Source organism: Enhydra lutris, unplaced genomic scaffold, assembly GCF_002288905.1.
Source record: "Enhydra lutris kenyoni isolate GAN:26980312 unplaced genomic scaffold, ASM228890v2 scaffoldscaffold43, whole genome shotgun sequence".
Lineage (NCBI taxonomy): Eukaryota > Metazoa > Chordata > Mammalia > Carnivora > Mustelidae > Enhydra > Enhydra lutris.
Window position 1 is genome coordinate 15,938,187 of NW_019154127.1, and position 24,997 is coordinate 15,963,183.

The following is a 24,997-nucleotide window of genomic DNA, read 5'->3' on the forward strand; positions in this document are numbered from 1 at the left end:
TGCTTTGGATGCTTATTAAATTTCTTTTCTTGCCTGATTGCTGTGGCTAGGACTTTCAGTACTATCTTGAATGAAAGTGGTGAGAGAGGACATGCCTGTCTTTCATGTGATCTTGCAGGAAAGCTTCCTGCTTTTCACTGTCGAGTATGGTGTTAGCTCTAGGCTTGACATATGTGGCTTTTATTATGTTGTGGGATATTCTCCTAATTTGTAGATTTTTGGGTTTTGATCATGGAATATAGTTGATTTTTATTAAATGCTTTTTCTGCATATATTGAAATGACTATATGATTTTTATCCTTCATTTTGTTGATGTGGTATATCACATCTACTGATTTGCTGTATGTTGAACTATGTTTGCATCCCAGAAGTAAATCCCACTTGATCGAGAGTTAGGATCCTTTTAATGTACTGCTGGATTCAGGCGGCTGATTTTTGTTTGAGGGTTTTTATACACTAACAATGTACAGTAGCTTTTGCAGTAGCCCCCAGATGTGAAATACTTAGAAAGGCAACAAGACATGTACAAGTTTTATAGGCCAAGAACTATAAGATGCTGATGAAAGAGGTCACAGAAAACCCAAATAAATGGAGAGATACAGTGTTCATGGACTGGAAGACAAACTGATAATGATGTTCATACACTGGTCTGTAGACAGAACACAGTTCCAGTCAGGGTCGGAGCAGGGTTGTTTGGTCTGTGTAGACAAGCTCATTGTAAACTTTATTTGGAAAGTACAGAAACTGGAATAGTTGATAGTTTTTTTTATTTTAATTTTTAAATTTTTTAATAAACATATAATGTATTTTTATCCCCAGGGGTACAGGTCTGTGACTCACCAGGTTTACAGCACTCATCATAGCACCATTTCACAGCACTCATCATAGCACATACCCTCCCCAATGTCCATATCCCCACCACCCTCTCCTGTCCCCACTCCCCCCAGCAACCCTCAGTCTGTTTTTTGAGATAGAGTCTTTTATGGTTTGTCTCCCTCCCGATCCCATCTTCTTTCATTTTTTCTTTTCCTACCCCCCAAACCCCCCATGTTGCATCTCCACTTCCTCATATCAGGGAGATCATATGATAGTTGTCTTTCTCCGATTGACTTATTTCGCTCAGCATGATACCCTCTAGTTCCATTCATGTCATCGTAAATGGCAAGATTTCATTTCTTTTGATGGCTGCATAGTATTCCATTGTGTATATATGCCACATCTTGTTTATCCATTCATCTGTTGATGGACATCTAGGTTCTTTCCATAGTTTGGCTATTGTGGACATTGCTGCTATAAACATTCGGGTGCACGTGCCCCTTAGGATCACTACGTTTGTATCTTTAGGGTAAATACCCAGCAGTGCAATTGCTGGGTCATAGGGTAGCTCTATTTTCAGTTTTTTGAGGAACCTCCACGCTGTTTTCCAGAGTGGTTGCACCAGCTTGCGTTCCCACCAACAGTGTAGGAGGGTTCCCCTTTCTCCGCATCCTCGCCAGCATCTGTCATTTCCTGACTTGTCAATTTTAGCCATTTTGACTGGTGTGAGGTGGGATCTCATTGTGGTTTTGATTTGTATTTCCCTGATGCCGAGTGATGTGGAGCACTTTCTCATGGGTCTGTTGGCCATCTGGATGTCTTCTTTGCAGAAATGCCTGTTCATGTCTTCTGCCCATTTCTGGATTGGATTATTTGTTCTTTGGCTGTTGACTTTGATAAGTTCTTTATAGATTTCAGACACTAGCCCTTTATCTGATATGTCGTTTGCAAATATCTTCTCCCGTTCTATCAGTTGTCTTTTGGTTTTGTTAAAATTGTATTTATTGGAGAGAGAGCGAATGAGCCCAAGCAGGGGGAGGGGCAGGCTGAGGGAGATACAGGAGGAGGGAGAGAGGGAGAGCAGGCTCCCTGCTGAGCAGAGAGCCCAATGCTGGACTCCATCCCAGGACCCTGAGATCATGACCTGAGCCGAAGGCAGATGCTCAACCCACTGAACCACCCACGCGCCCCAGCGGATACAATTTTTAAAAGAATAAAGTTTGAAGAATTACGTTCCTGACTTTAAAGCTTAGAGTAAAGCTGTGTGGCAAAGACAGTGCGGTATTGGTGACAGGACAGACACATGGGTCGATGGCCAAAGTAGAGACACTGATCCCTAAAAACATGGTTAACTGATCTTTTAACAGGGGAGCAAGATCAGTTTAATAGAGAAAAGATAGTCTTTTCATTGGAAGATATTGGCACAGTTAGTTGGCCATCCACATGTGAAAAAGAAAAGAGAAAAAACTTCATTTTTAAGCCTCATACGTTCTTCCAAAAAATTCAAAATTGATTCTAGATCTAATAGCATAGACTGTAAAACTATAAAACTTTAAAAAGAAATCTTGGGAGAAAATTGTCATGGGTTAGGCAAAGAGTTTTTGGTTGATTCTTAAGTACGATCCATTAAAGGAAAAGTGCATATGCCAGACTTTATCAAAATTAAAAATGTCTGCTCTGTAAAAGAAAATGAAAAAACATGGTAAGAGTGGGAGAAAGTATTTGCAAATCACATATTTAATATGTGTCCTGAATATACAAACAACTCTCAAAATTCAGCAGGAAGAAAGTAAACAACCTAAGTGAGAAATATGCAAAAGACTTGAACAGAGAGTTTGCCAGAGTATACAGATGGCTGAGAGGGGAGCGTGTGAGGAGACAGGAAGCACCGCAGTCGTCGGGGCACAGACTGCGGCCGCGTGCGGCGCCACTGCACGCCTGCCGGGGCTGCGGTTTCCGTGATTCCGAGTGCGGTGGACCGCTGAGGCTCCCGGCACAGACGCAGCCGCTCTGGGGCCATTGGGCAGTGTCCTCTGGAGGTACCGGTGCGCGTGCTGCGTGACCCGGTGATTCCAGTTCTGGGTACTGACACGGAAACGCCGGCTGTGCCCACACAGAAACCTGCACGTGCTTACACTGCTCCAGTTAAAATTGCCAAAAACCTGGAAACATCCCAAGTGTCCGCCAGCAGGTGACTGGATGAGCGTCCGGGGTCCATCCGCACCAGGGCTGCTGCCAGGCGATAGAGTGTGAGCGGCTGGTGCCCGGGTGCCAGGGACAGACCCCAGAGAGCCGGGTGGCATCGGTAAGGGTAACGGAATCAGTGTGATACTGTAACAAGGAAAGACATAGAACAGGATGGAAAGCACAGGACAGAACCTATTAGTGTAGAAAAAGTTGTTATTATGAGGGAAAGAAGCCAGTCTCAAAAGTATGTACTGTGTGATTCCATTTGTGTGACATTCTCCAAAAGAGCTGCGGGGGGGCCGCTGAGCGGTTTCCAGAGGTTGGGGCTGGTGGGAGGAGGGTTTTGGGGTCATGCAGCTGTTCTGTGTCCCTCCCGATTGTGGTTACACAGATCCATACAAGGGTTAAAATCGGTAGACTAACTGATTTACCATAGATAGTTTAATAAAATAGAATTTAAAATTATCTGTATATGGTTTTCACCTGCGTGCATGTCTGTGCACGTGAAGAAAAGTCCTTGGGATAAAGTGCCAAACGAGCAGTGGTTCCTTTGGTGCTGGGTTTACTCATGACTTTTGTTTAGGTTTGTGCTTTTCTGACTTTTCTGAAGTTTTCCATACTGAACGTCCAGTACTTCTGAAATGAAAACCGCCTGAAATTATTTGAGAACAAACCCTTAGTGGCTTCCCTTCAGCTACAGAATGAAGTGCCTCTAGCCTTCCCTGCACACTCCCTGCACACTCCCCGCACACTCCCCGCACACTCATACACGGCACATTCCCCACAAGCTCCCTGGCACACTCCCCGCACTCGTGGCATACTCCCTGCACGCTCCTGATATGCTCCCTGCACACTCTGGCACACTCCCTACACGCTCCCGGAACACTCCCTGTACGCACCCCACACACTCCCTGGCACGCTCCCTGCACACTGGCAGCATACTCCTGGCACATTCCCCACTCACTCCCGGCACGCTCCCAGCACGCTCCCCGCACACTCTTCACAGTCCCTGGTTCTGACACAAAGGCTGGCTTCCTGCCGCTGCTGCCAGCCAGCGCTCCCGCCTGTCCGGGGAGCTCTGAGGGTGTCGGGTGCTGTTAGGCTGCTCTTACGACTTTGGTACCATGTGAACCTCCACGGCGCACCTGCTTTTAATGTTTCATGTTTTTAGGAGGTGATTTCAGTGAATTTACAGGATTGTGAAAATTCTGAGAATACCCCAGGCCAAGTTTACACAGTCTGACAGTGGAAACTCCGCAGCCCTTTGGGGCTGTTAGAAACGGGGTACCAGCTGGCGTGGGGCGGCGGGGGACCGGGGGAGTGAAGCTGCCTCCTGACTGGCGGCCGCCTGGCTGTAGACTCAGTCTCACGGGAGCTGGTGGGACTCTGGCGGAGGCCGTGGTAAGGGTCAGCGCCGCCGCTGCTGTGGGTATAGGTCGGCCCCCCAGACAACTGGTCACAGACGCGGCCTCCGCCGCCATGTCCCCTGTGTGTCTCCCTCCTGTGCAGTTTGAGTTCATGATCGAGTCGATCCTGTACGCCCGGGACGTGTGGCTGAAGGAGGGCGGGGTCATCTGGCCGACCACGGCCGCGCTGCACCTGGTGCCCTGCAGCGCCGACCGGGACTACCGCAGCAAGGTGCTCTTCTGGGACAACGCCTACGAGTTCAACCTCAGTGCCCTCAAGTGAGTGTGGCGGGGCGTGTGCCCGCGTGTTCTGCTGCGCGGGCTGGGGAGACCCGAGTGCGGCCCGAGTGCGGAGCCCGCCACGGCGCTGACGGGGGTTCACGCCAGGCCTGAGAACTCGGCAGGCTGACCCTCGAGCCTTTACGCTGGTAGCAGATGTGATGGGAGTTAGCAAGGCTCAAATATAGTGGGAAAATGTGGTCACGGTTACAGATGAGGCCTTTATCGGTACATGGTCTGTTAACACACAAATATGTGTTCCTACTAAGATCTGTTCGGTTTTAAAGGATCAGAAAAGGTTATTTGTGAGGTCCTCCCTGGCAGTTTGCAGAGGAAGCAACGCCCCAGAGTGCTTGTACAAGTGGTACGCACTTGTACCGCTGAACTCGGTTGTAATCTTGAAATGATTGGCTGATGAGGCCTTCCTGTTCTCGCTGTTGCTGCTCATAAGAAGATGGTGACAGAGCTGGCGTGCCATGGTTGTCTGGGGGTGCCAGCGTCAGCTTTGGGAAGTAGGGGCCCCACTGCTCAGTACTGCAGGACGTCTCATGTATGCCGTGAGGGCCCGGTGAGCATGGACGTCTGCTGGGTGCAGAAGAAGGGAGGCTCTGGGCCCTTTTGGCCTTTATTAAGCAACTCAGCAAAAGAGACAATAATGCCAAGGGAAGGTGCCTTCCCCAGTTAACATGTTGGACCACTGCACTCTCAACCCAGACCCCAAAGGGGGTGGGGAGGAGAGGTCCCCTGCAGAGCCGGCCCGTCGTTCATCTAGGGCCAGGTGTGAGGTCTAAGCTGGGGGCCCAGTGATGAGGGCAGAGTGGTCCTGAGACAGGAAAGGACAGAGCAGCGGCACGGGACGGGCCCGTGCAGTGTGCGTGGGAGACATGGGGCGTGAGGGGCACAGGCGGCAGAGTGTTCTGGGCCACGGATGAGCCCCTTGAGACTTCTTTCCTTCTCTCATACTGTGTGCTGAAATTTAATTTCACATGGATTTAAGAGTTTTGTGTTAAAGCATCTGCATCAACTCTCGGAATCGGTGGGGGCCCATGTGTCAGGTTTTCGATGGAAAGAAAGTGAACAGAAAGAAGGAAAGCACCGCTGGACTTGAGTCTGTACAAACGGACAGCCTCCGCGTGTCAGCAGCTGAGTACGGTTTAAAAGGCAGCCGCGGCTTGGAGGGAGGTGCCCGCTGGCAGACCCTAGAGTCAGTTAGGAAAAGCTGAGTGTCCAGTGAAATTATAGCCCAGTCACAGGAATTAAGCAAGTCACAAAAACTAAATAAAGTCACCAGTAAATATTTGAAAGAAATCCCAGCATCATTAGTGATTGAAATGCAAATTAAATGACATTTTTGCCAACCGGATGGACAAAGATCACATTAAAATGGCAGTTGGGGGACGCCTGGGTGGCTCAGTTGGTTGGACAACTGCCTTCGGCTCAGGTCATGATCCCGGGGTCCCGGGATCGAGTCCCACATCGGGCTCCCAGCTCCATGGGGAGTCTGCTTCTCCCTCTGACCTTCTCCTCGCTCATGCTCTCTCTCACTGTCTCTCTCTCAAATAAATAAAATCTTTAAAAAAAAAAAAAACAAAACCGGCAGTTGGTGCTGTCTGAGCTGTAGGTGAGATGGGGGAGACAAGCCCGTGTGCCCAGAGCTGTGGGTACGGGGGGCATCCACCACCTTCCCCGTCGGTTCCGGGGCCACGGCGTGCTCCCGAACACACAGCACGGGGAACAGACGGTTCCGTAGGGTGAGGCCGGATTGCTGTACATCCGTCCGATGGATTAAGAGATGGTGACACTGGGAGGACACAGACCACATATGCAGAATGGCTTCTGCTTGCATAAAACATGTAAGTCAAGCTCCAGGGGAGAAAATGACTGTAGCAGAGTGCCGAGGCAAGGGCATGGGAGACTCAAGTTTTTTCTTTGGACTTTTCTGTATTTTCCCAATTCTTTATATGTGCATAATTATTTTTATCAGAAAAATATTTTTAAAAACTTGGCCATATCGTGGCATCATTAAAATGTTGACTTTAATTGTTATTTTAGAAGTTAGTGCTGTGCTTAAATTTTGAACCATTTCCCGTGGTAAGTGGCGACTGGGCAAGCACCATGTTCCGCAGTGGGGTTAGGCGCAGTGACAAGGAGGGACGGTGTGGGGGCTCAGCCCCTGTGTGCGGGGACCCCTCCTGAGAGTCGGGCTGATTTAGGTCATAGAGGGTCACCTAGAACAGGAGTGTCTTATTTACTGTGAATATCTTACTGTCCTGTACTCGCCCTTCTTGTGCTGTGAGATGACGTGTCCACGTGATGAGGTTGGGTCAGGCGAGTGAGCCGCGCTGGGCTCCCACGGACTCTGTCCACGTGTCAGGAGGAGGGCGGTGGGATGGGTCTGGGCACTGCCTACGTGGGAACGGTTGGTTTCCAGGAGCTCAGGCCCTGCGAAGAGGGTGGAGGTGGGAGGTGCTTGCACTGTGGTCTCGCCAGGCCGCCTGTGGGGACCTCCAGCCGGTCTCCGTGTCCTTGTGCCGCAGGCCGTGGCTTGGAATTCCTGCGAACGCTGGAGAGAAGCAGCGAGTGCTGTGGTCGTGCGTGTGTGTCAGAGCCCGAGATGTTGGTCTGCGTCTCTGAGCAATGCCTTTGACTTTTTCCCTAGATCTTTAGCAATTAAGGAGTTTTTTTCGAAGCCCAAGTATAACCACATTTTGAAACCAGAAGACTGTCTCTCGGAGCCGTGCACGATATTGCAGCTGGACATGAGGACTGTGCAGATCGCGGACCTGGAGGTGAGACTAGACGCGCGCTTCCCTCTCATGTCAGCGGTGCACGCACACCGAGACTTCTCTGCGAACATCATGAACCTTGCTTTGATTTTCCCAGTCTTTGCTTTTTTATGTTTGATTTTGTATTTTATATTTTTAAGTTCTTTTCTTTACCGCTGGCCTCTTCAACATCATCCGTTCTTTTCAGATTTATGTTTAATATTTTCAGCGTCTTTGGATTCTAATACATCATATCCGGTTTCTTCAAGGACTGAATTAAAATTGTTTTCACTACCGTTGATGACAGAATTCTTAAGTCCTACTTTTACTTCCCCTGTTGCCACGAGGCGGCACATGTGGCCGCGGGACCTCGTTTTACAGTGTGCGGGGAGGTGCAGGAGCAGCGAGCGAGTGTGGGGGTCCTGGGCAGCCCCTGCGGGGTTCCGACGGGCAGAACAATGTGGAGACTGAACTCTTGACTCTGCACGTAGTTTTGCAGAATAGAAACCTGGCCTGGAACTTCATTTGTGCAAAGAATTGGGAGGAAATTCGGTTCCACTCACGTCTGGGCAGATGAGGCCCAAATTGCTTGAAACCTTTTCTCATTATCTGCAGCATTTGGATTTCTGATGCCAGTTTTAGTAGTTTCAGGAGGAGGAAGTTTTACGTGGTGTTGGAGGTGTTCAGCTAAACCGGCGAGTCCCGTCGGCCGTTGCTGAGCTAGATGGTTCTGAGGGCAGTGCAGGGGGCGGTGGGATCTGTGAGGCGGGCCCCGGCGGACAGTTGCTAGTTCTTGCTCGGGGGGACCCTCGTGGCCCAGTCCTGTGCTTACAGAACCCGTGCCTCCTTCTTACCGTCCGCTTGCACAGACGATGAAAGGCGAGCTGCACTTCGAGATCAGGAAAGCCGGCGCGCTGCACGGGTTCACGGCCTGGTTCAGCGTGCGGTTTCAGAGTCTGGAGGAGGACGAGCCCCAGCTGGTGTTGAGTACAGGCCCCTTCCACCCGTGAGTGTGCGTCTCCCGCGGGGGCCCCGCCAGCAGCCTGGGAGGAGCTGACGCAGCTGGCCTGCCTTCGGGTGGTCAGCCCTCTGGCCGAGACCTCGCGGTCCTGGGCCGCGGAGCAGGCTCTGCGGGCCCTGGGTGGGCAAGTCCGGACCAGGTCCCACCCGCCCCCGCGCTGGGCTCCCCCTGGGCTGCCCTCTGACCCCTGCGTGGCTAGGAGGAGCAGACTTGGTCTTGACCCTGGAAGCTGCGTTAGCGTCCCGTGGTCTCATAGAGCTCTAGGGGCTTTCCACTCCGACTTTCTGGGAGAAGGTCAGTGCTTGAGACAAATTTCTTTAAACAAGATTTTGCTTATTTACTTGTTAGAGCACAAGCAGGGGGAGCGGCAGCCAGAGGGAGGAGCAGGCTCCCCGCTGAGCCAGGGAGCCCGATGTGGGACTCGATCCCAGGACCGTGGGATCGTGACCTGGGCCGAAGGCAGAGGCTTCGCGGACTGAGTCCCCCAGGTGCCCCTTGAGACAGTTTTTCACGGAGTGACGTGATGCCGCTCACTTGCTCGACACATTGGGAAGCTGACGTCTGCTTCAGTGGCTGACAGCAGCCCCCGTGGGGATGCTGCCTCCCTCTGGGGCCTTTGTTGTCCTGTTCGGTAACTGGTCTGGACCAGGGAGGGTTGCGGCAACACCTGGTTAGATGCCGGCTATGGCAGTGGGCCCAGGAGGACCCCAGATGCCCTTCTGGAAAGTGGGGGCAGAGGCGAGGGACTGTGCACCCTGAGTGTCCTGTGGAGGAGGCGGGGCTGGGGCTCTGGCCAGCTTTCCTTCCAGGTCCCACGAGCACAGATGCGAGGTGAGGGTAGGACCGTGGCAGACACGCAGGGGACGGTCGTGTGCCCAGTGGTCTTCCCCCGGTGCGTCCACACACAGGTGGTGTAGGCGCGCAGGGTGCAGACACGGGACAGGCGCTCTTTGAGGGCAGAGAGAGACCCTCCCAGTGGTTGAGGCAGGAGGGAGGGTGGGCTGGTGAGGGGGACCGTGGGCCGCATGCCAGGTGTGGGGCAGAGGCGGCAGTGGGTGGTCGTGCCAAGCTGTCAGAGCTGGTAAGACCTGAGGAGCTCGGGAGTGTGACTGCGTCTCCCCGATGTTACGGCTGTCCCCTCACCTTCCACCGGACTTGCCCGGGAACGATGACTTGTTGGGCTGCAGAAACAGGGACTCCAGCACTGGCAGCTCAGAGACCAAGCAGGGGACTTTGGGGAGGTGTGGGGCTGTGGCAAGGAGTGAGGGGCCTGGGCCCGGCCGTGTGTGCTCTGAGCCACCAGTGCCAGCTGCCCTCCCCCGCCCGGAGTCTGTGCCGTGTCCAGGGGCTGCCGCTGCCCTGGGTCGTAGTAACTCAGTCCCTGCCCCCACAGAGGCCATCAGGGTTGTCGGGCTGGGGTGCGTCCGTCCCGCGGGGAAGCCTGGGGGGTCGGGCTCCAGCGCGGTGACCCCTGCCCCATGCCTTGCAGAACCACCCACTGGAAGCAGGTGCTCTTCATGATGGACGAGCCTGTCTCCGTCGTCCCGGGGGACGTGGTCACGGGCTCGGTTGTGTTGCAGAGAAACCCGGTGTGGAGGAGGCACATGTCCGTGGCGCTGAGCTGGTCTGTCACTTCCACGCAAGACCCCACGTCACAGAAAGTGAGATACTTAGCTGTAAAGTCAGGGGCGGGGGTGCTGGTCTTGGGAGACGGGTCTGGGGTGATCATGGTGGCAGCCCTTGACCAGCCAAGACACGGCCTTGTCCGCTGCATTATTTTTCTGATCCTCCTGATGGGAAGAGGATGCTGTTATGTGCAGAACAGGAAATAGAGGGCAAGAGGGTGAGTCTGTGACGGCAGAGCCCGGCCCGGCCAAGGTCCACCCTTCCTGTGGCCAGGAGGCCCCAGTGGAGAGCTGGGGAGGCTGGGGGCGGACGCGGGGCCGGTGGCATGTGGCGTAGGGGTGTGGTGCGGGTCATCTTCTGACCACGGCGGTGGTTTGAGGGTGGTGGAGCCATCCTGCCCACCGTGAGGCTGTGGCCAGCTGGGGCCTGGGGCTTGGTGTCTCTCAGAGACTGCTGAGCCGGGGACACTCAGGGGTTAGTGTAGAGCAGAAAAAATCAGATGGTTTGTCTGTATGTTTTAATACCTCTTTTATACTTTGTTTATGCTAATTTCATGTTAAAAGTTTTAATGTGTATTTAGAAAAATTTCTGCACCTAAATGTTGTTCTTTGGTACGACATTCAGTTAATCAGGAAATACTGCACGTTAATCATCCTGCAGTGGTTGCTGATTTGATGGCTTTGTTTTTGTTGTCTCTGCCAGGGCGGAGAGAAGGTCTTTCCCATCTGGAGATGACAGCTGACGCTCTGTGGGGAGCGGGGAGCTGACGCTGCAGGAAGGAGCCTGAGCGATGAAGACGCCCTGGGACAGGAGCCCCCGCCTCGCTGCCTGGCGGGCGACAGCACCCGCCTCTGCGGGCTTGGTCCCGTCGTCAGAGTCATCTGCCGACCGCGTCGGGCTCGGCGGGAAGTCCCTCACCACCGTCACTGCCTGTGTCCGTCCTCTAGAAGTAGGCTGTGTTTGCAGGTGTCCACCAGTGGTGTCCACAGTGCTGGCTTGTGGGTGACTTGGTGGCACAGTGTCCCTAGCTAGGTCTAGTTCTAAACTCGTAGGACACACACACATCACCCTTGTCGTCCTGTGAAAGTGACTGTTCATGCATCGTGTGTCGTGGTGTCCTTGCTGCCCTGCCCCCCCCCCCCCACCATGCAGGACATGGGGCTGTCCCAGGCCGTGCGGGCCCCGGAGCTGGCCGTGCATGTGACGGGACTCTGCATGGGTAGTACAGTCGTAGAGATGTCTTCCAGATCCGTTCTGTGTCGGCACATCGCACATGCACAATAAATATTTTTTAATAAATGATGTTGGTGTGTAACCCATTGCTGTGCGCACGCTCTGTTTACAAGCATAGGGTCACGCTATATGCGTTGCTTCGGAACCTTTCTCCTCTGATAGAAACTTCCATGCCTGGAGGGACAGGTCCACAGTTTTTTGTATTGTTTGGATTTTTAGTTAACTTTTTATTGAAATACAAGATCTACAGCCCAAACTGTGTAAGTCATGAGCCTGTAGATGGGCAAAATTTCAGAGCGGACGTCCGTGTACCAAGCGCTCAGGCTGAGACACTTGAGCCTGCCGGGAGCCTCCAAGTGCCCCTTCCCCTCGGTACCTCCCAAGGGTAGGTAATGCCTAACTTCTGACACCACAGATCACTTTTGCCTGGTTTTGAACATTGTGGAGTGGAGTCATAAGTTCTGTATGGACGGTTTGTGTCCTCCCAAAGCTCCTAGGTCGGAAGCGACCTCCCAAGATGACGCTATGAGAAGGCGGGGCTTTGGGGAGGTGGTTAGGCCGTGAAGGGGAGCCCCTGTGAGGAGACTCGTGCCTTTGGAGGAGGGAGTCCGGAGGGCATCCTGCCCCTGCCCCCACGGGAGGACCCAGCAGAGGGTGGCTGTCCGGGAACTGGGAGATGCTCTCTCCAGACACCAGGTGCACCGGAGCCTTGACGTTGGCGTCCAGCCTGCAGACCCTGAGATAGAAGCTGCTGCTGTTCAGCCACCTGCTCATGGCGGGACGGTGTGACAGCCGTGCAGGCCAGCATCCTTCGTGTCTGCCTCCTCCAGCTCTCGGGACATGTAGGACACCCGCCCGCAGGTCGCGTGTCGTATCCCGCCAGCTGGCGTGCCACAGCTCGCGTCTTCCTCCCCCACGGGGGTAGGGCTGGGCTGTTTCCCGTGTCTGGCTGCCACGATGGGTGCCCGTATGTATGTGCGCGCCCGGAGCTCAGCTTCACTCGGGACGGCCAGATCGTGCTTCTGACGGCCCTTCTCGTGGCCGTGAGAGGCCCGGCACCGCACACCCTCGGCCCCCACTGTCGTCTGCGGTTTGCCTCTAGCCCGTCCTGGCGCCGATGGTTGTGGGCGGTTGTCTGTGTCTCACCAGGTCTGCAGGGCCCTTGAGGGCTTCCTGCAAGGAGTCCTGTGAGCGTCGACTCTGTGAGCATCAACTCTGGCTTGTCCTTTCCTCGCTTTAAAGTGTTTTGATAAACAGAAGTTCTTAAGTTTTATTTTGTCCAATTTGACATTGTTTTTCTTTATGGGTAATACTTACTGTGTCCTGTTTAAGGACTCTTCTCCTCTTCCAAGATGTGTGAGATGTTCTGTCGTCTCGTGTATGCACTTATTATCTTATCCTTGGTTTGTAGATTGGCCTCCACCCGGCCGTGGTCCCTGCCATCGACGTGAGGGAGGGGTTGAGGTTACCGTCCCCCAGGAGGCGGGTGCTTCAGTCGTGGATTCCACCTTGTTTCCTTTCCTGATGCACCAACACCCGATTGTCCTCTAGAACTGCTTGAGTTGCAACTACGTATCTTGATGTGTTTTCAGTTATCTCCCAGTTTCCTATAATCTCTAATTCCCATTCTCATTTCTTCTTCTTCTTCTGTTGTACCATGGGCTACTTAGAAATTGTGGCTTACTTTTGAAAGATGGGATTTCCTAGTTATTTTTTCTTATGAGTCTCTCGCTGAATGTCACTGCGGTCTGAGAACAGCCAGGGTAATTTCGCTGTCTTGGAACTGGTCGACTCGCCGGTGTCCGCTGTGTTCACAACTACTTGTGTGTGTCTCCGGTCGGACACAGAGCTCACAACACATCCTTGAGATCAGGTCTGTCAGGTGTCTTGTTCACGCAGTTGGCTCTTGACTCAGTCTTTTGTCTGCTTGTCCTGTCAGCAGGACTTGGAGTCTCTTGAGTCTGCTTGGGCGGCCGTAACCAAGTACCATCGGCGGGGTCGGAGCAGCGGCTGAGCTCCGGAGGCTGGGAGGGTTGGACAGTTTGGTTCCAGATGGCCGCCTTCTTCATGTGTCCTCCCACGACAGGGCGATGGAGCACGGGCTCTTTGGTGTCTCTTTCTGGAAGGACACATCTGCCTGAAAGAGGACCGCATCTCAGCAACTTCATTTAGCCTCACTGCTTCCGCGAAGCCCTTGTCTACAGTCACGCTGGGCGTCAGGGCTTGGCTGTGTGCTGAATGTTGGTGTCCCTCCAAAATTCGTATGTTGAAATCTGATCCACCCACTGTGATGGTGTAAGGAGGTGAGGGGTCTCTGGGGAGTGATAGGTCATGCCTGGGATGAGTGCCCTCATGGAAGAGAGCCCGGGAAGCTCCCTTGTCCCTTCCTGCACATGAGCACGAGGCGAGAGGGCCGTGTGGGAACCAGGAAGCAGGCTCTCACCAGACACTGCATGTGCCGGCACCTGGATGTCGGCCTCCCAGGCTCTGGACTGAGACATGAGCCTCTCTTACAAGCCCCGAGTGTATGATCGTCTTAAGAGTGCCTAGAGCGGACAGGCCTCAACCTCTGGAATTTGAAGGACACAATTCAGACCACAGCATCCTGCTTCCTTGCCCAAAATTCATGTCCTTCTTGAATGCAAAATACATTCATTCCATCCCAGCAGCCCCAAAGTCTTAACTCCTTCCGGCACCTACTTCAAAGTCTATACCAGATCCCGGGGCGGAATTCCTGTCCTGCAGGCGAGCTTCTCAACGCTGCTGGGCCCGGCGCCCTGCAGACACTGCTCAGAAGAGGACTTGGAAGAACAGAAAGGTAGAAGCCCAGCAAGCAAAATCCACCAGCTCTTCCGGCTCGTGAACGCTCCATGGTCGGATGCCCCAGCAGTGGTGGGCGAGGCGGGCCTGGTGCCCGACGCTTCCTGGCTGGCAGGGCTGCGCCAGGTCCCACGTTTTCCCGACTTTTAACCTTTGCTCTGCGGCTTTGGTCTTCAGCGGTTTTATCATCTTGTCTCTGTGTATTCTTCTTAAGCAGCGTGGAGTTCACGAGCTTCTTGAGTCTGTGGGAGGGCAGCATTCCTCAGTCTTCGTGCAGTCTGGAGTTTTTGCTTTCCGTGCTTCTGCCCTGTTTTCTCTCTTCTCTGCATTCGGTCCCAGTTGCACATTTGCCAGCAGACTATGGCCATGCCTCACAGCACTCACGGTCTTCTTGTTTTGGTTCTTCTGGGGGCCCGTGCTTCCGCCTCAAGCTGTCCTATCTGTGCCCGGTCCTGGGCTCTGGGGCGCTTTCTTGTCCACAGCCACGGGGAGCACGGGGGACAGAGCCCCTGCTTGTTTTCAGCACCTGGGAGACGCCCAGCAGATGGTGCCATGAGCTCCCCGCCTGGAGGACGGGAGGAAGGGGAGGCAGCCCAGAGCCAGCAGGACAGAACTGTCCTCAGACACGGGCCGGCTCAGACGGGGTGTCTGGGGCTGCTGAGCTGTGTGTTGTCCTGGGTCTCCGTGGTCGCGTGCCAAGGAAGCCACGCAGATCCGCAGCAGATGTGCAGCCGGGATGGCTGGGGACCTCGGAAAACCCAGCGGGGATGGGCGACCCACGGGGGACACACGCTGTGCTTGGGAAATGGGGCAGGCTCCGAGGAGTCACTTTGTAGGTTTGGCCAGAACACGTGTGCAGAGTGTGGCAGTCTCCGGGGGGAGGCGGGTGCTGAGTCTCCAGCCCCATGAGGACGTGTGGGAGGTGTGGGCCTTGCCGGGGTCTGTGAAACCCCAAGGGCCCACTGCCTCTGGGCATGGGAGGTGGGTTTCTGTGGACTTCGAGGAGCACCAGGCTTGGGGAGGACCTCGGGGCGGGGAAGGCCCTGAGTAACAGGCAAGCCACCAGGGAGGGGCGCAGCTCTGTCTTCAGCTGGTTTACCGGAGAGCTGGCCATGGCAACGTGGAATCAGGAGTCCCTCTTACCACCTGACCCTCCCCACAGCCGGCTCCTAAATGGAGAGCAGTGGGTCCGAAGGGCTGGGCAAACTTGTAAACGGTGTCTCTCTGGCTGGTCCCATGACTCAAGGTTCTCCATCTCAAACTGAAGATGCTAGAGCAGGGGTAGTACTCACTAGAAGCCCTCGCTCCCAGGGGCACAGAGTATGCAGGCTCTGTGCCAGGCAGGAGCCCAGGCTGGATGCAAGGGGGCTCTGTAAGCCTGGATCTTCCTTCTCATCCCAGGGCTCACCCTCTGTAGCATATCTGAAGTCCAGCCGGGGCTCGCTCGCTCTCCACATCTGGAGTCCAGCTGGGGCTCTCTCTGCAGCACACCTGGAGTCCAGCCAGGACTCACTCACTCTGCAGCACATCTGGAGTCCAGCCAGGGGCTCACTCTCTCTGCAGCACATCTGGAGTCCAGCTGGGGCTCTCTTTCTCTGCAGCACGTCTGGAGTCCAGCCTGGGGCTCTCTCTCTGCTGCACATCTGGAGTCCAGAAGGGGCTCCCTCTCTCTGCAGCCCATCTGGAGTCCAGCCAGGGGCTCTCTCTGTAGCACATCTGGAGTCCAGCCAGGGCTCGCTCTCTCTGTAGCACATCTGGAGTCCAGAAGGGGCTCCCTCTCTTTGCAGCACATCTGGAGTCCAACCAGGGTCTCTCTGTAGCACATCTGGAGTCCAGCTGGGGCTCGCTCTCTCTCTGCAGCACATCTGGAATCCAGCCAGGGTCTCTCTGCAGTGCATCTGGAGTGATGAGGAAAACCTGTGGAGCTCTCCCCACAGGCCTTGGAAAAGTAGCCAAATGAAACACCCCTCCTTCTTTGGTTAAAAATGTTACTGCTGATCTAGATTTAAAATGATCTTTTTGTCTTCAGTGAGAACCTGTGTAATATTTACGAGTCTAAAAATGAGGATGGAACACATGTTTTGGTACAACAAGTTTTAATTAGATAATAATAGATGCAACCTAAATATTTGATTTCTAAAAATGAAATTAAAAAGGACTTAGGATAGATACTCATGTTATACAAAGTTGGATTTTCAAATGTGTCTAGAATCATGGTAGCCCACACCAAACACGTTTCTGTGTCCTTCTGTCACAGTTGGGCTGGGACCCCTCAGCGGAGTCCAGAGCCTCAGAGCATGGTGGTCACCTTGTACACCTGTCCTCCCTGAAGCCCCTACTCTCAGCAGATGACTGTGCTTTCCATATATACTGAGAAAGCAACTGTAAGAGGGCTTCTGCACTCTGGGAGAAGAAAATCAACAAACTCAGAAGGTTGGGTGATGGTAGAGCTGTGAAGAGAGTGTTCTGGATGCTTATATCAAGAGCAACATCTCCTGTTCCGTGGGTTGCCTCTTTGTTTTGTTGACTGTTTCCTTTGCTGTGCAGAAGCTTTTATCTTGATGAAGTCCCAAAAGTTCATTTTCACTTTTGTTTCCCTTCCCTTTGGAGAAATGCCTTGAAAGAAGTTGCTGTGGCTGATGTCGAAGAGGTTACTGCCTATGTTCTCCTCTAGGACTCTGATGGATTCCTGCCTCACGTTGAGGTCTTTCATCTATTTTGAGCTTATCTTTGCATATGGTGTAAGCAATTGGTCGAGTTTATTCTTCTACATATAGCTGACCAATTTTCCCAGCACCATTTATTGAAGAGACTGTTTTTTTCCCATTGTATATTTTTTCCTGCTTAGTCGAAGATTATTTGACCATAGAGTTGAGGATCCATATCTGGGCTCTCTATTCTATTCCACTGGTCTATGTGTCTGTTTTTATGCTAGTACCATGCTGTCTTGGTGATCACAACTTTGTAGTAAAGTTTGAAATCAGGTAACGTGATGCCCCCAGCTTTGTTGTTGTTGTTTTTTCCCAACATTTTCTTAGTAATTCAGGGTCTTTTCTAGTTCCAAAAAAATTTTAGGATTGTTTGCTCCAGCACTTTGAAAAATGCTGGTGGAATTTTAATTGGGATGGCATTGAAAGTACAGATTGCTCTGGGCAGTATAGACATTCTAACAATGTTTATTCTTCTGATCCATGAGCTTGGAATACTTTCTCAACTTTTTGTGCCTTCTTCAGTTTCTTTCATGAGTGTTCTGTAGTTCCATGACTACAGATCCTTTACCTCTTTGATTAGGCAAATGACACTACAGACAAAGGGCTGATATCCACGATCTATAAAGAACTCCTCAAACTCAACACCCAAAAAACAGGTAATCATGTCAAAAAATGGGCAGAAGACATGAACAGACACTTCTCCAATGAAGACATACAAATGGCTAACAGACACATGAAAAAATGTGCATCATCACTAGCCATCAGGGAGATTCAAATCAAAACCACATAGAGATACCATCTTATACTAGTACTAGTTAGAATGGCCAAAATTAACATGGCAGGAAACAACGTGTGTTGGAGGGGATGTGGAGAAAGGGGAGCCCTCTTACACTGTTGGTGGGAATGCAAGTTGGTGCAGCCACTTTGGAGAACAGTGTGGAGATTCCTTAAGAAATTAAAGATAGAGCTTCCCTATGACCCTGCAATTGCAATACTGGGTATTTGCCCCAAAGATACAGATGTAGTGAAAAGAAGGGCCATCTGTACCCCAATGTTTATAGCAGCAATGGCCACGGTCACCAAACTGTGGAAAGAACCAAGATGCCCTTCAACGGACAAATGGATAAGGAAGATGTGGTCCATATACACTATGGAGTATTATGCCTCCGTCAGAAAGGATGAATACCCAACTTTTGTATCAACGTGGACGGGACTGGAGGAGATTATGCTGAGTGAAATAAGTCAAGCAGAGAAAGTCAGTTATCATATAGTTTCATGTATTTGTGGAGCAAAGGAATAACACAGAGAACATTAGGAGAAGGAAAGGAAAAATGAGTTGGGGGAAATTGGAGGGGGAGACAAACCATAAAAGACTGGGGACTCTGAGAAGCAAACAGGGTTTTGGAGGGGAGGGGTGAGCCTGGTGGTGGGTATTAAGGAGGACGTGGATTGCATGGAGCACTGGGTGTGGTGCATCAACAATGATTCCTGGAATACTGAAAAAAATAAAATTAAGATGTTAAAAGGAAAAAAAGGCAAATACACACACACAAGAGCAGCAGAGACTGTCAGTCTGGGTGTAGTTCACAGAGGGTGTTAGAAGAGGTGTCTTTGAGGAGGTGGCTTGAGGAAAGAGGGCTCTGCAGGCAAAGGGTAGCAGTGCAAAGGCCCTGGGGTGGAGGCATCCGGCAGCCTCTGGGCACCCATCCTCCTGGTGCCTTTCCCACCTCAGCCCCTTGGAGTCTCCAGCTCCAGATGAAAAGTTAAAAGCTCCATCCTTTGTCGGTCAGAGTGTGAATAGTTTTCCAATGCTCTGAATCCCAGTCCTCCTCTGGAGTCCCTTCTGGCTCTGAAGCCAAGCAGACAAGCAGTTGGCCTTTGCTTGGGGCGGGGTTGTGTGTAGGAATACTTGTCTGCTCACTGGTCCTGGTCCCCCTGCCTCCCCGAGTCCTCTGCATCCTTGAGCTGACAGCTGTGAGCATCTGACCCCAGAGACTGCAAAGCCATCTCAATACTGTGACAGGAAGAGCTCGTGCGAGATGCATTTGGCCGGTTCTTTGCAAAACATGTTCCGTGCATGTGCAGTTGGCACCCCAGGGGTCCAGATTGCATGCGGGGCGTCTTCCTCTGGAATTCAGCTGCCGACTGCCCAGCAGCCTGTCACCCAGCAGGGAGCCGGCCAATGCATGTGCACCCGTGTGAGTGCGGACGAGATCCCCGGCCGCAGGACCACCAGCTGGCAGGCGCGCTCTCTGCGGGGCCGTGAAGGTTCTCTGCTCTGCCCTGCTTTGGGCCGACCCCGGCTGGGGGTCGCAAGTCCTGTCTTGGGCCGGGGCTGCAGCCCTCTGAGGGTTTGCCTCATTCTGGCCGATCCGTGCACCACAGGTTCTCTGGGTGTGGACAGTCCTGCTCAGCGAGGGGGACGAGAGGCCCCATGTCTCACTGGGGTTTTCAGTGCTGTGGGGCTGAGTCTTCCACATGAGTCGCTACCCACCTCCAGCCAGCACCAAGGGCAGGAACTCCCTCCCACTACACAGCTGAGGTGGGTCCAGGGGCAGCACAGGTGTCACCTGAGTGTGGAAGATGGTTGGTGCCAAAGCAGGGGGACCTGAGGACCAACCTCTGGGGGACCCAGAGCCTCTGTTCATCAGCAGAGGACACAGGGACCATAGACAACCTCACTCAGGTACATCGCGTGGCTCTCTTGCCACCCATTAGAGCCAGTGGGATGTCCACCGGTGGAAGTACCTGGTGCAGTTTTCCTTTAAGCAGGAGGCTCTTGGAGGTTCCTTCAGTGTGTAGAGCCTGGAAAGAGACTTAGAGGTCACTCGCGTCAAGTCCAACTTTGTGTCACTCTCCCACTCTCAACTGTGCCTCAAATGCTGTTGGCCTTATTGCCTGGAATACCATGGCCCTCTGATGCTCTTCGCGTCTCGGGGCGACTGCCGTGCTCCCTGGCTGACAGGTCTCTGTGTCCTTCAGCTCTGCCCAGTTTCTTTGGAGCAGTTTAAGTAGGGAGAGCAGATAAAATGGTGACCGACCCTCACATGCAAACTCGGGCCCTTCTTTTCCTCCTACTGACCCTGCGTGGACCTCCTCTTTCATGGGCTTTGTGGGGGGAGTGGAATTTGTGGCCTCCAACCCAGTATCCCCACCTGAGCAGGGTCACCCTGGGCTGTGGCCGACAGGGACTGGGACAGGGAGCCATGGCTGAGGGGCTCTAACCCTGCATGCCTGCAGGACGGGCGTGCACCCCTATCTGGGGGGCCCAGAGGGGCTTCCTCAGCTCTCCCATCGGGACCCTGCTTCTGGGTGCCCCTCAGTCAGGCTTCATCGGGCTGGGCCCCTGAGGGTTTATATTCCTCCCCCAAAGTGAGGAGAGCCAGTGAACTCTGACCTTCCTCCCCGCCAAGGCTGACACTCGCACCAGCAGCTGGTGAGAGGAGAGGAGGGCGTCTGGGCCCTGGGATCCCTGGACTCTGACCCAAGCAAACATGTGGTCTCTACAAAGAGGGTCCTGTAGAGAGTTTATGAGGAAACCTACAAGCAGCTGTGGGGCCACGCAGGAGAGAGGAACAGGGCTGGTGTCCAGACACTCAAAGCTGAGGACCAGGGACTACTGGTGCTGTCCCTACACGTCAGCCTCCAGTGGGAGAGCACAAGTGCAAAGCGCCTTGCTGGTTGAAGGTGGCCCAGCCAGAGGAACTCAGCAGCCCTTTCTGGGTGAGGCTCAGCTCTCCCCCCACACCTGCACCCCGACAGGCACAGGCCAGGTCCTTGGTTGGAGCCCCCAGTGGACATGGCACGGCTGATGCCCTGAGGAGGGCCTGTGTGCACCCTTTGCCTGGCTGCGTGGGAGGAGGAGACTCAAGGAAGCACCCCCTCCCCAGGAGTGAGAAGGGACAGGTGGGAGGACAGTTGTAGGGGAGGAAAGTCAGAGGGTGACCGCAGGGCTCTGCTCTGGTGAGGGCCGGGCTGGGCCAGGGTGGCTCTTGGGTTAGACACTACCTTTGCCTGTCTGTAGCTCTCTCCTGGGAAGTTAAAGATCATGACATCATCTTTGTGATGACCCAGCACGTTGAGAGAAGCCCGCCTGGGATGGATGCCACGTCCCAGCCTGTGACTGTGGCCACTCCACTTTCACAGGAAGTGAGACCACGCAGAGTGGAGCTCCTACAAAGGCCTGGTAGTCCTGGCCTGGTCCTAAGCAAGGAGGGAAGGACCTTGGAGCTGAGCGGCTCCTCTCCGGAACCCTCCCCTGCAGCTGGAGGCAGCCCTGAGGCCTGGGGACTGCATGTTACTGGTATTCAACGTAGGCTTGTGTTCCGAGTTTATATTTGCAAACCTTTAAGTTATATGATAAAGATAATTTAGGTTGACATAGTGAGATAGAAGTTTTTTTCTTTGGAAATTGTCCATACATTATCCATGCAAGAAATATTGACCTGACACAAGACACATGTCCTCAACTTGGCAACATGGTGAGAGGTAAGCCGGATACAGTGAACTTTACTGTGAAAACCAACAGCCACTTCCACTCCTGCCAGAGGCTTGGGACGGTTGTCTTATTTCCAAGGGGACTTCATGTTCCCTGCCCACGTCACAAGGGTGTGCCGAGGGTCAGGTATATGGAAATGCATGGGAATCTGCAAGGCAAGGGATTCACTCCATCCAGCCATCCATCTGTCCACTTGTCCACCCATCCCTCTGTCTGCCCATGCGTCCGTCTGTCTATTCATCTGCCTTTGTCAAGCTTTCTTCGCTGGAGTCAGCCGCATTCACACTCGGGAACTCGGGTGCTCACAGAGCCGTGAGAGCCTCACTAACCCTCTTCTACAGACTAATAAATGGGACTTGAAGAGGTTAAGAGGTTTTCCCAAGGTCACCCGGCGCCAGGCAGGCGCTGGACGGACCATGTGTTGTGACAGGCATTGGCGTGACGGATGGTGATTTCGGGCGCGGTAAGGGAAGGCCCCTTGTGGGTTGGCAAGGGCCGGGGACAGGCTGCCTTCTTCATTGCCCTGCAGCCCCTGCTTTCTCCCTAATGCATGGACCTCGCTGGAGCTGTTCTGCTCCACTGCACCTGGCCCAGAGGGCCGTGAGTAATGAGGGAGGAGCTGCGACCTCTGGGGAAAGCAAAGGGTTGGCTTTTGGGAAGACTGGCCACATCAGCTGGGGGTACTGGTAAGTGTGGCCTGGGCAATGAGTCCCATTTTAGAAACTAAAATGCCATTTCATAAACTCACTTGGAAGTGAAAGCATTTTCTGCCGAGCGAGGAGCTCCGCACGCATTCAGAGCGAATAGGTTGTGGTGATGCTGGTGAAAACGATGACCGTGGACATTTACGGGTGTTATGACTTATGCCGGCATCTTGACGGAGGGAAGACAGCCAAGTTTGCAAAACGGAATGGGCTACACGTTCAAAAACACATAAAAGTAGAGTTTGAGTGAAGCCCTAACTGGAATAAGAGTGTTTGTTTTTTTAATGTGCTAGAACATAATTAATATTAAATGACTTCCAAAATAAATAACTCCCTGGGAAAACACACTGGAGCCTTCAGCAGTCTACTCTCTTTTCCATCCAAGGGCAATCACTCACCTCCAAAATTCATCAAAGTTCAGTCTGAACACAGAAGAGACAAAATGGAGGCAAGCATAACCTCAATATTTTCAGCATTATTTCTTATTAATTTGATGATTCACGTTGCCCTTTTCATATTTTGGGGAGCTATATTTGTTGAAATATTCTCCCTTAAAAAGTACTGTATTTGTCAGGATTCTCCCAAGAAGCAAAACCAATAGGATTTCTGTGCCTGTACCTCTATCATCTCTCTATTTCTACACCCACCTACATCTCCTGTACCTTTATTCTGGTCATCAAGATCAGCATACATGGATTGGTGTCCTCTGTCCTGCAGGCTGGAGACCCAGGAGACTCATGCCGGAGTTCGAGTCTGAAGGCCGTCTGCTCTCAGAAACCTTTCTTTCCCAGGAAGGTCAGGCTCATCTCCACTAAGACCTTCATCACCCTCAGAGTGTCACCTGCTTTACTCAAAGTCTAACGATTTAAATGCTAATCACATCTCACATGTGCCTTCACAGAAAGGCCTAGCCAAGTTGGCGCAAAATTCACCATCACAAGTACCATTCCTTTTATTTTTAAAAATATTTAGTTATTTAAATATTCTTTAAAAAAATGGATCCTGCGTCTAGTCAAACACTTAGAGCTAACTTCTGCTCTGCAGGAAACAGATGGTAGAAGGACGAATGGAACAGCAGTCCACGGGGCTGGAGGCCCGGTCTGAATTCAGCAATTCCAGAGGAAGGGTGCACAGCTCAGCCACCTGACATGGCAGTGACGGGACAGATCCCGTCCACTCTCGCGGAGGGTGGGCTGAGAGAGAGGGCTGTGGTAGAGAAGAGGGTTGGGGAGACACAGGAACAACATACAGTGCGTACTCCATGTCTGAGTCCTGATGGGAATAAAACCAACCATGAAAGAACATTTTCTTTTTCAGACAATATGGCAAGTTTAGATTTGAAATAGGCACAAACTGATACAAAGAAACTGTGGTGAATTTTCATAGGTGGGAAAATGCCATCACGGCCAAGTAAGAAAACGTCTCTCTCGCTCTCTCTCTCTCTTTTTAAGATTTTATTTATTTATTTGAGAAAGCGAGAGCGAGGGAGAGAGAGAGAGAGCAGGGGGAGGGGGAGGGAGAGGGACAAGCAGACTCTCCCCTGAGCATGCAGCCCAACTTTGACCCCAAGACCCTGAGATCAGGACCTGAGCTGAAATCGAGAGTCAGACACTGAACCAGCTGAGCCCCCAGGAGCCCCAGAAAAAGTCTTTTTTATTTGAGATGAGACTGACGGTTTTGCGGGTGAAATGACATGATGTTTGGGGTTTTCTTTGAAATTATTCCAGCAAAAAGAAAGATGAAGATTAGTGAAACAAATATGGCAAAATGCTGATAATTGCCAAAGGTGGGTGACGTGCATGAGAGGCCCACTGCTCTATTTCTGTGTATGTCTAGACATTTTCACCAATAGAAGTATAAAATAAGTAAACTTGTTAAATATTAAAATTTTGCATGTTCACATATACATATAAATAGGCATTAATAGATCTATTAAATTTTATATTGATTTTCCATATGAAAACCCTATGTAACAATTTGAATTTATGTTGGTGAAATTGTATTTGTTGAAATTCTTTTCAGCATCTTTCAATGCGCCTTGTGCGCAAGATAAAGCCACGCGCTTCCTAGTCTGTCACAGCGGTAAACCCAGCTGTTCCTGCCTCCTTCCCGTCTCTGTACCAGGACATAAATCTCTTTAGGGGAAATGTTTGTTCACTGATATGCCCTAGCACCTGTAAACTAATATTTGTTGAATGCATAACTGTTTTTTTTCCAGAAAATACTCTAAATTGTGAATAATCATTTCATAAATTTGAGCAATGTTTCCATTCAACACAGCCTGATGAGGAGCCAATCCAACTTTCCAGTAGTGAATGAACGAGTATAGTGTCAGCTCTTATCTTCTTTTCAGAGTTTCTTTTTTATAATCTATACATTTTACAAACTTGGTAATATAGTATGGTCACTGGCAGATGACCAAAGATTCACAGTGAGTTGTTCTAGGAGCGCATTTATGAATCTTAGCAGAACACATGTAAGAACATCTCACACTTTTCTCAAATGCAACCTGACACACAACACAGCTCAATAAAGGGAAGTCAGTTTGTCCTGACCAGGTGGGTTTACTCCTGGGTTATCCTAATAACACGTTTTATCTATAAAATGGTGTGCTGTCAGGAAACCCAGGAAGTAGGTCAGAGTCTGCAAAGCCCAAAGCAACATCAGACGAAAATTTGATTCATAGCAAGTAAGAAATGTTTTTTTAAAAGATTTTATTTATTTATTTGAGAGAGAGAGAGAGAGAGCACAAGCAGGGGGAGGGGCAGAGGGAGAGGCAGGCTCCCCTCGGAGTAGGGAGCGGGATGTGGGACTCGATCCTAGGACTCTGGGATCATGACCTGAGCCAAAGGCGGACGATTTACTGACGAGAAACTCAGATGCCCCAAGCAATGTTTTCCGAAGGACAAAATTCTTTGTTGGTTGCTTCTT

The 24,997-nt window shown here is 52.0% G+C and overlaps 1 protein-coding gene across 5 annotated transcripts in view; it reads left to right on the forward strand.

The window, feature by feature from the left end:
* The window catches only part of LOC111155689 (protein arginine methyltransferase 2), a 40,443-nt gene extending 29,028 nt beyond the window's left edge, over positions 1 to 11,415 (forward strand). For 2 of the 5 annotated variants that reach the window (XM_022515987.1, XM_022515988.1), the window contains 5 exons: positions 4,513 to 4,688; positions 7,348 to 7,477; positions 8,323 to 8,459; positions 9,964 to 10,135; positions 10,803 to 11,415. In XM_022515987.1, coding sequence (XP_022371695.1) covers positions 4,513 to 4,688; positions 7,348 to 7,477; positions 8,323 to 8,459; positions 9,964 to 10,135; positions 10,803 to 10,835 — 648 coding nt within the window. In that variant the 3' untranslated portion in view covers positions 10,836 to 11,415. The remainder of the gene's footprint in view (positions 1 to 4,512; positions 4,689 to 7,347; positions 7,478 to 8,322; positions 8,460 to 9,963; positions 10,136 to 10,802) is intronic. The other 3 variants (XM_022515989.1, XM_022515990.1, XM_022515991.1) reach the window with 3 other exon arrangements.
* Positions 11,416 to 24,997: the final 13,582 nt, after the last annotated feature.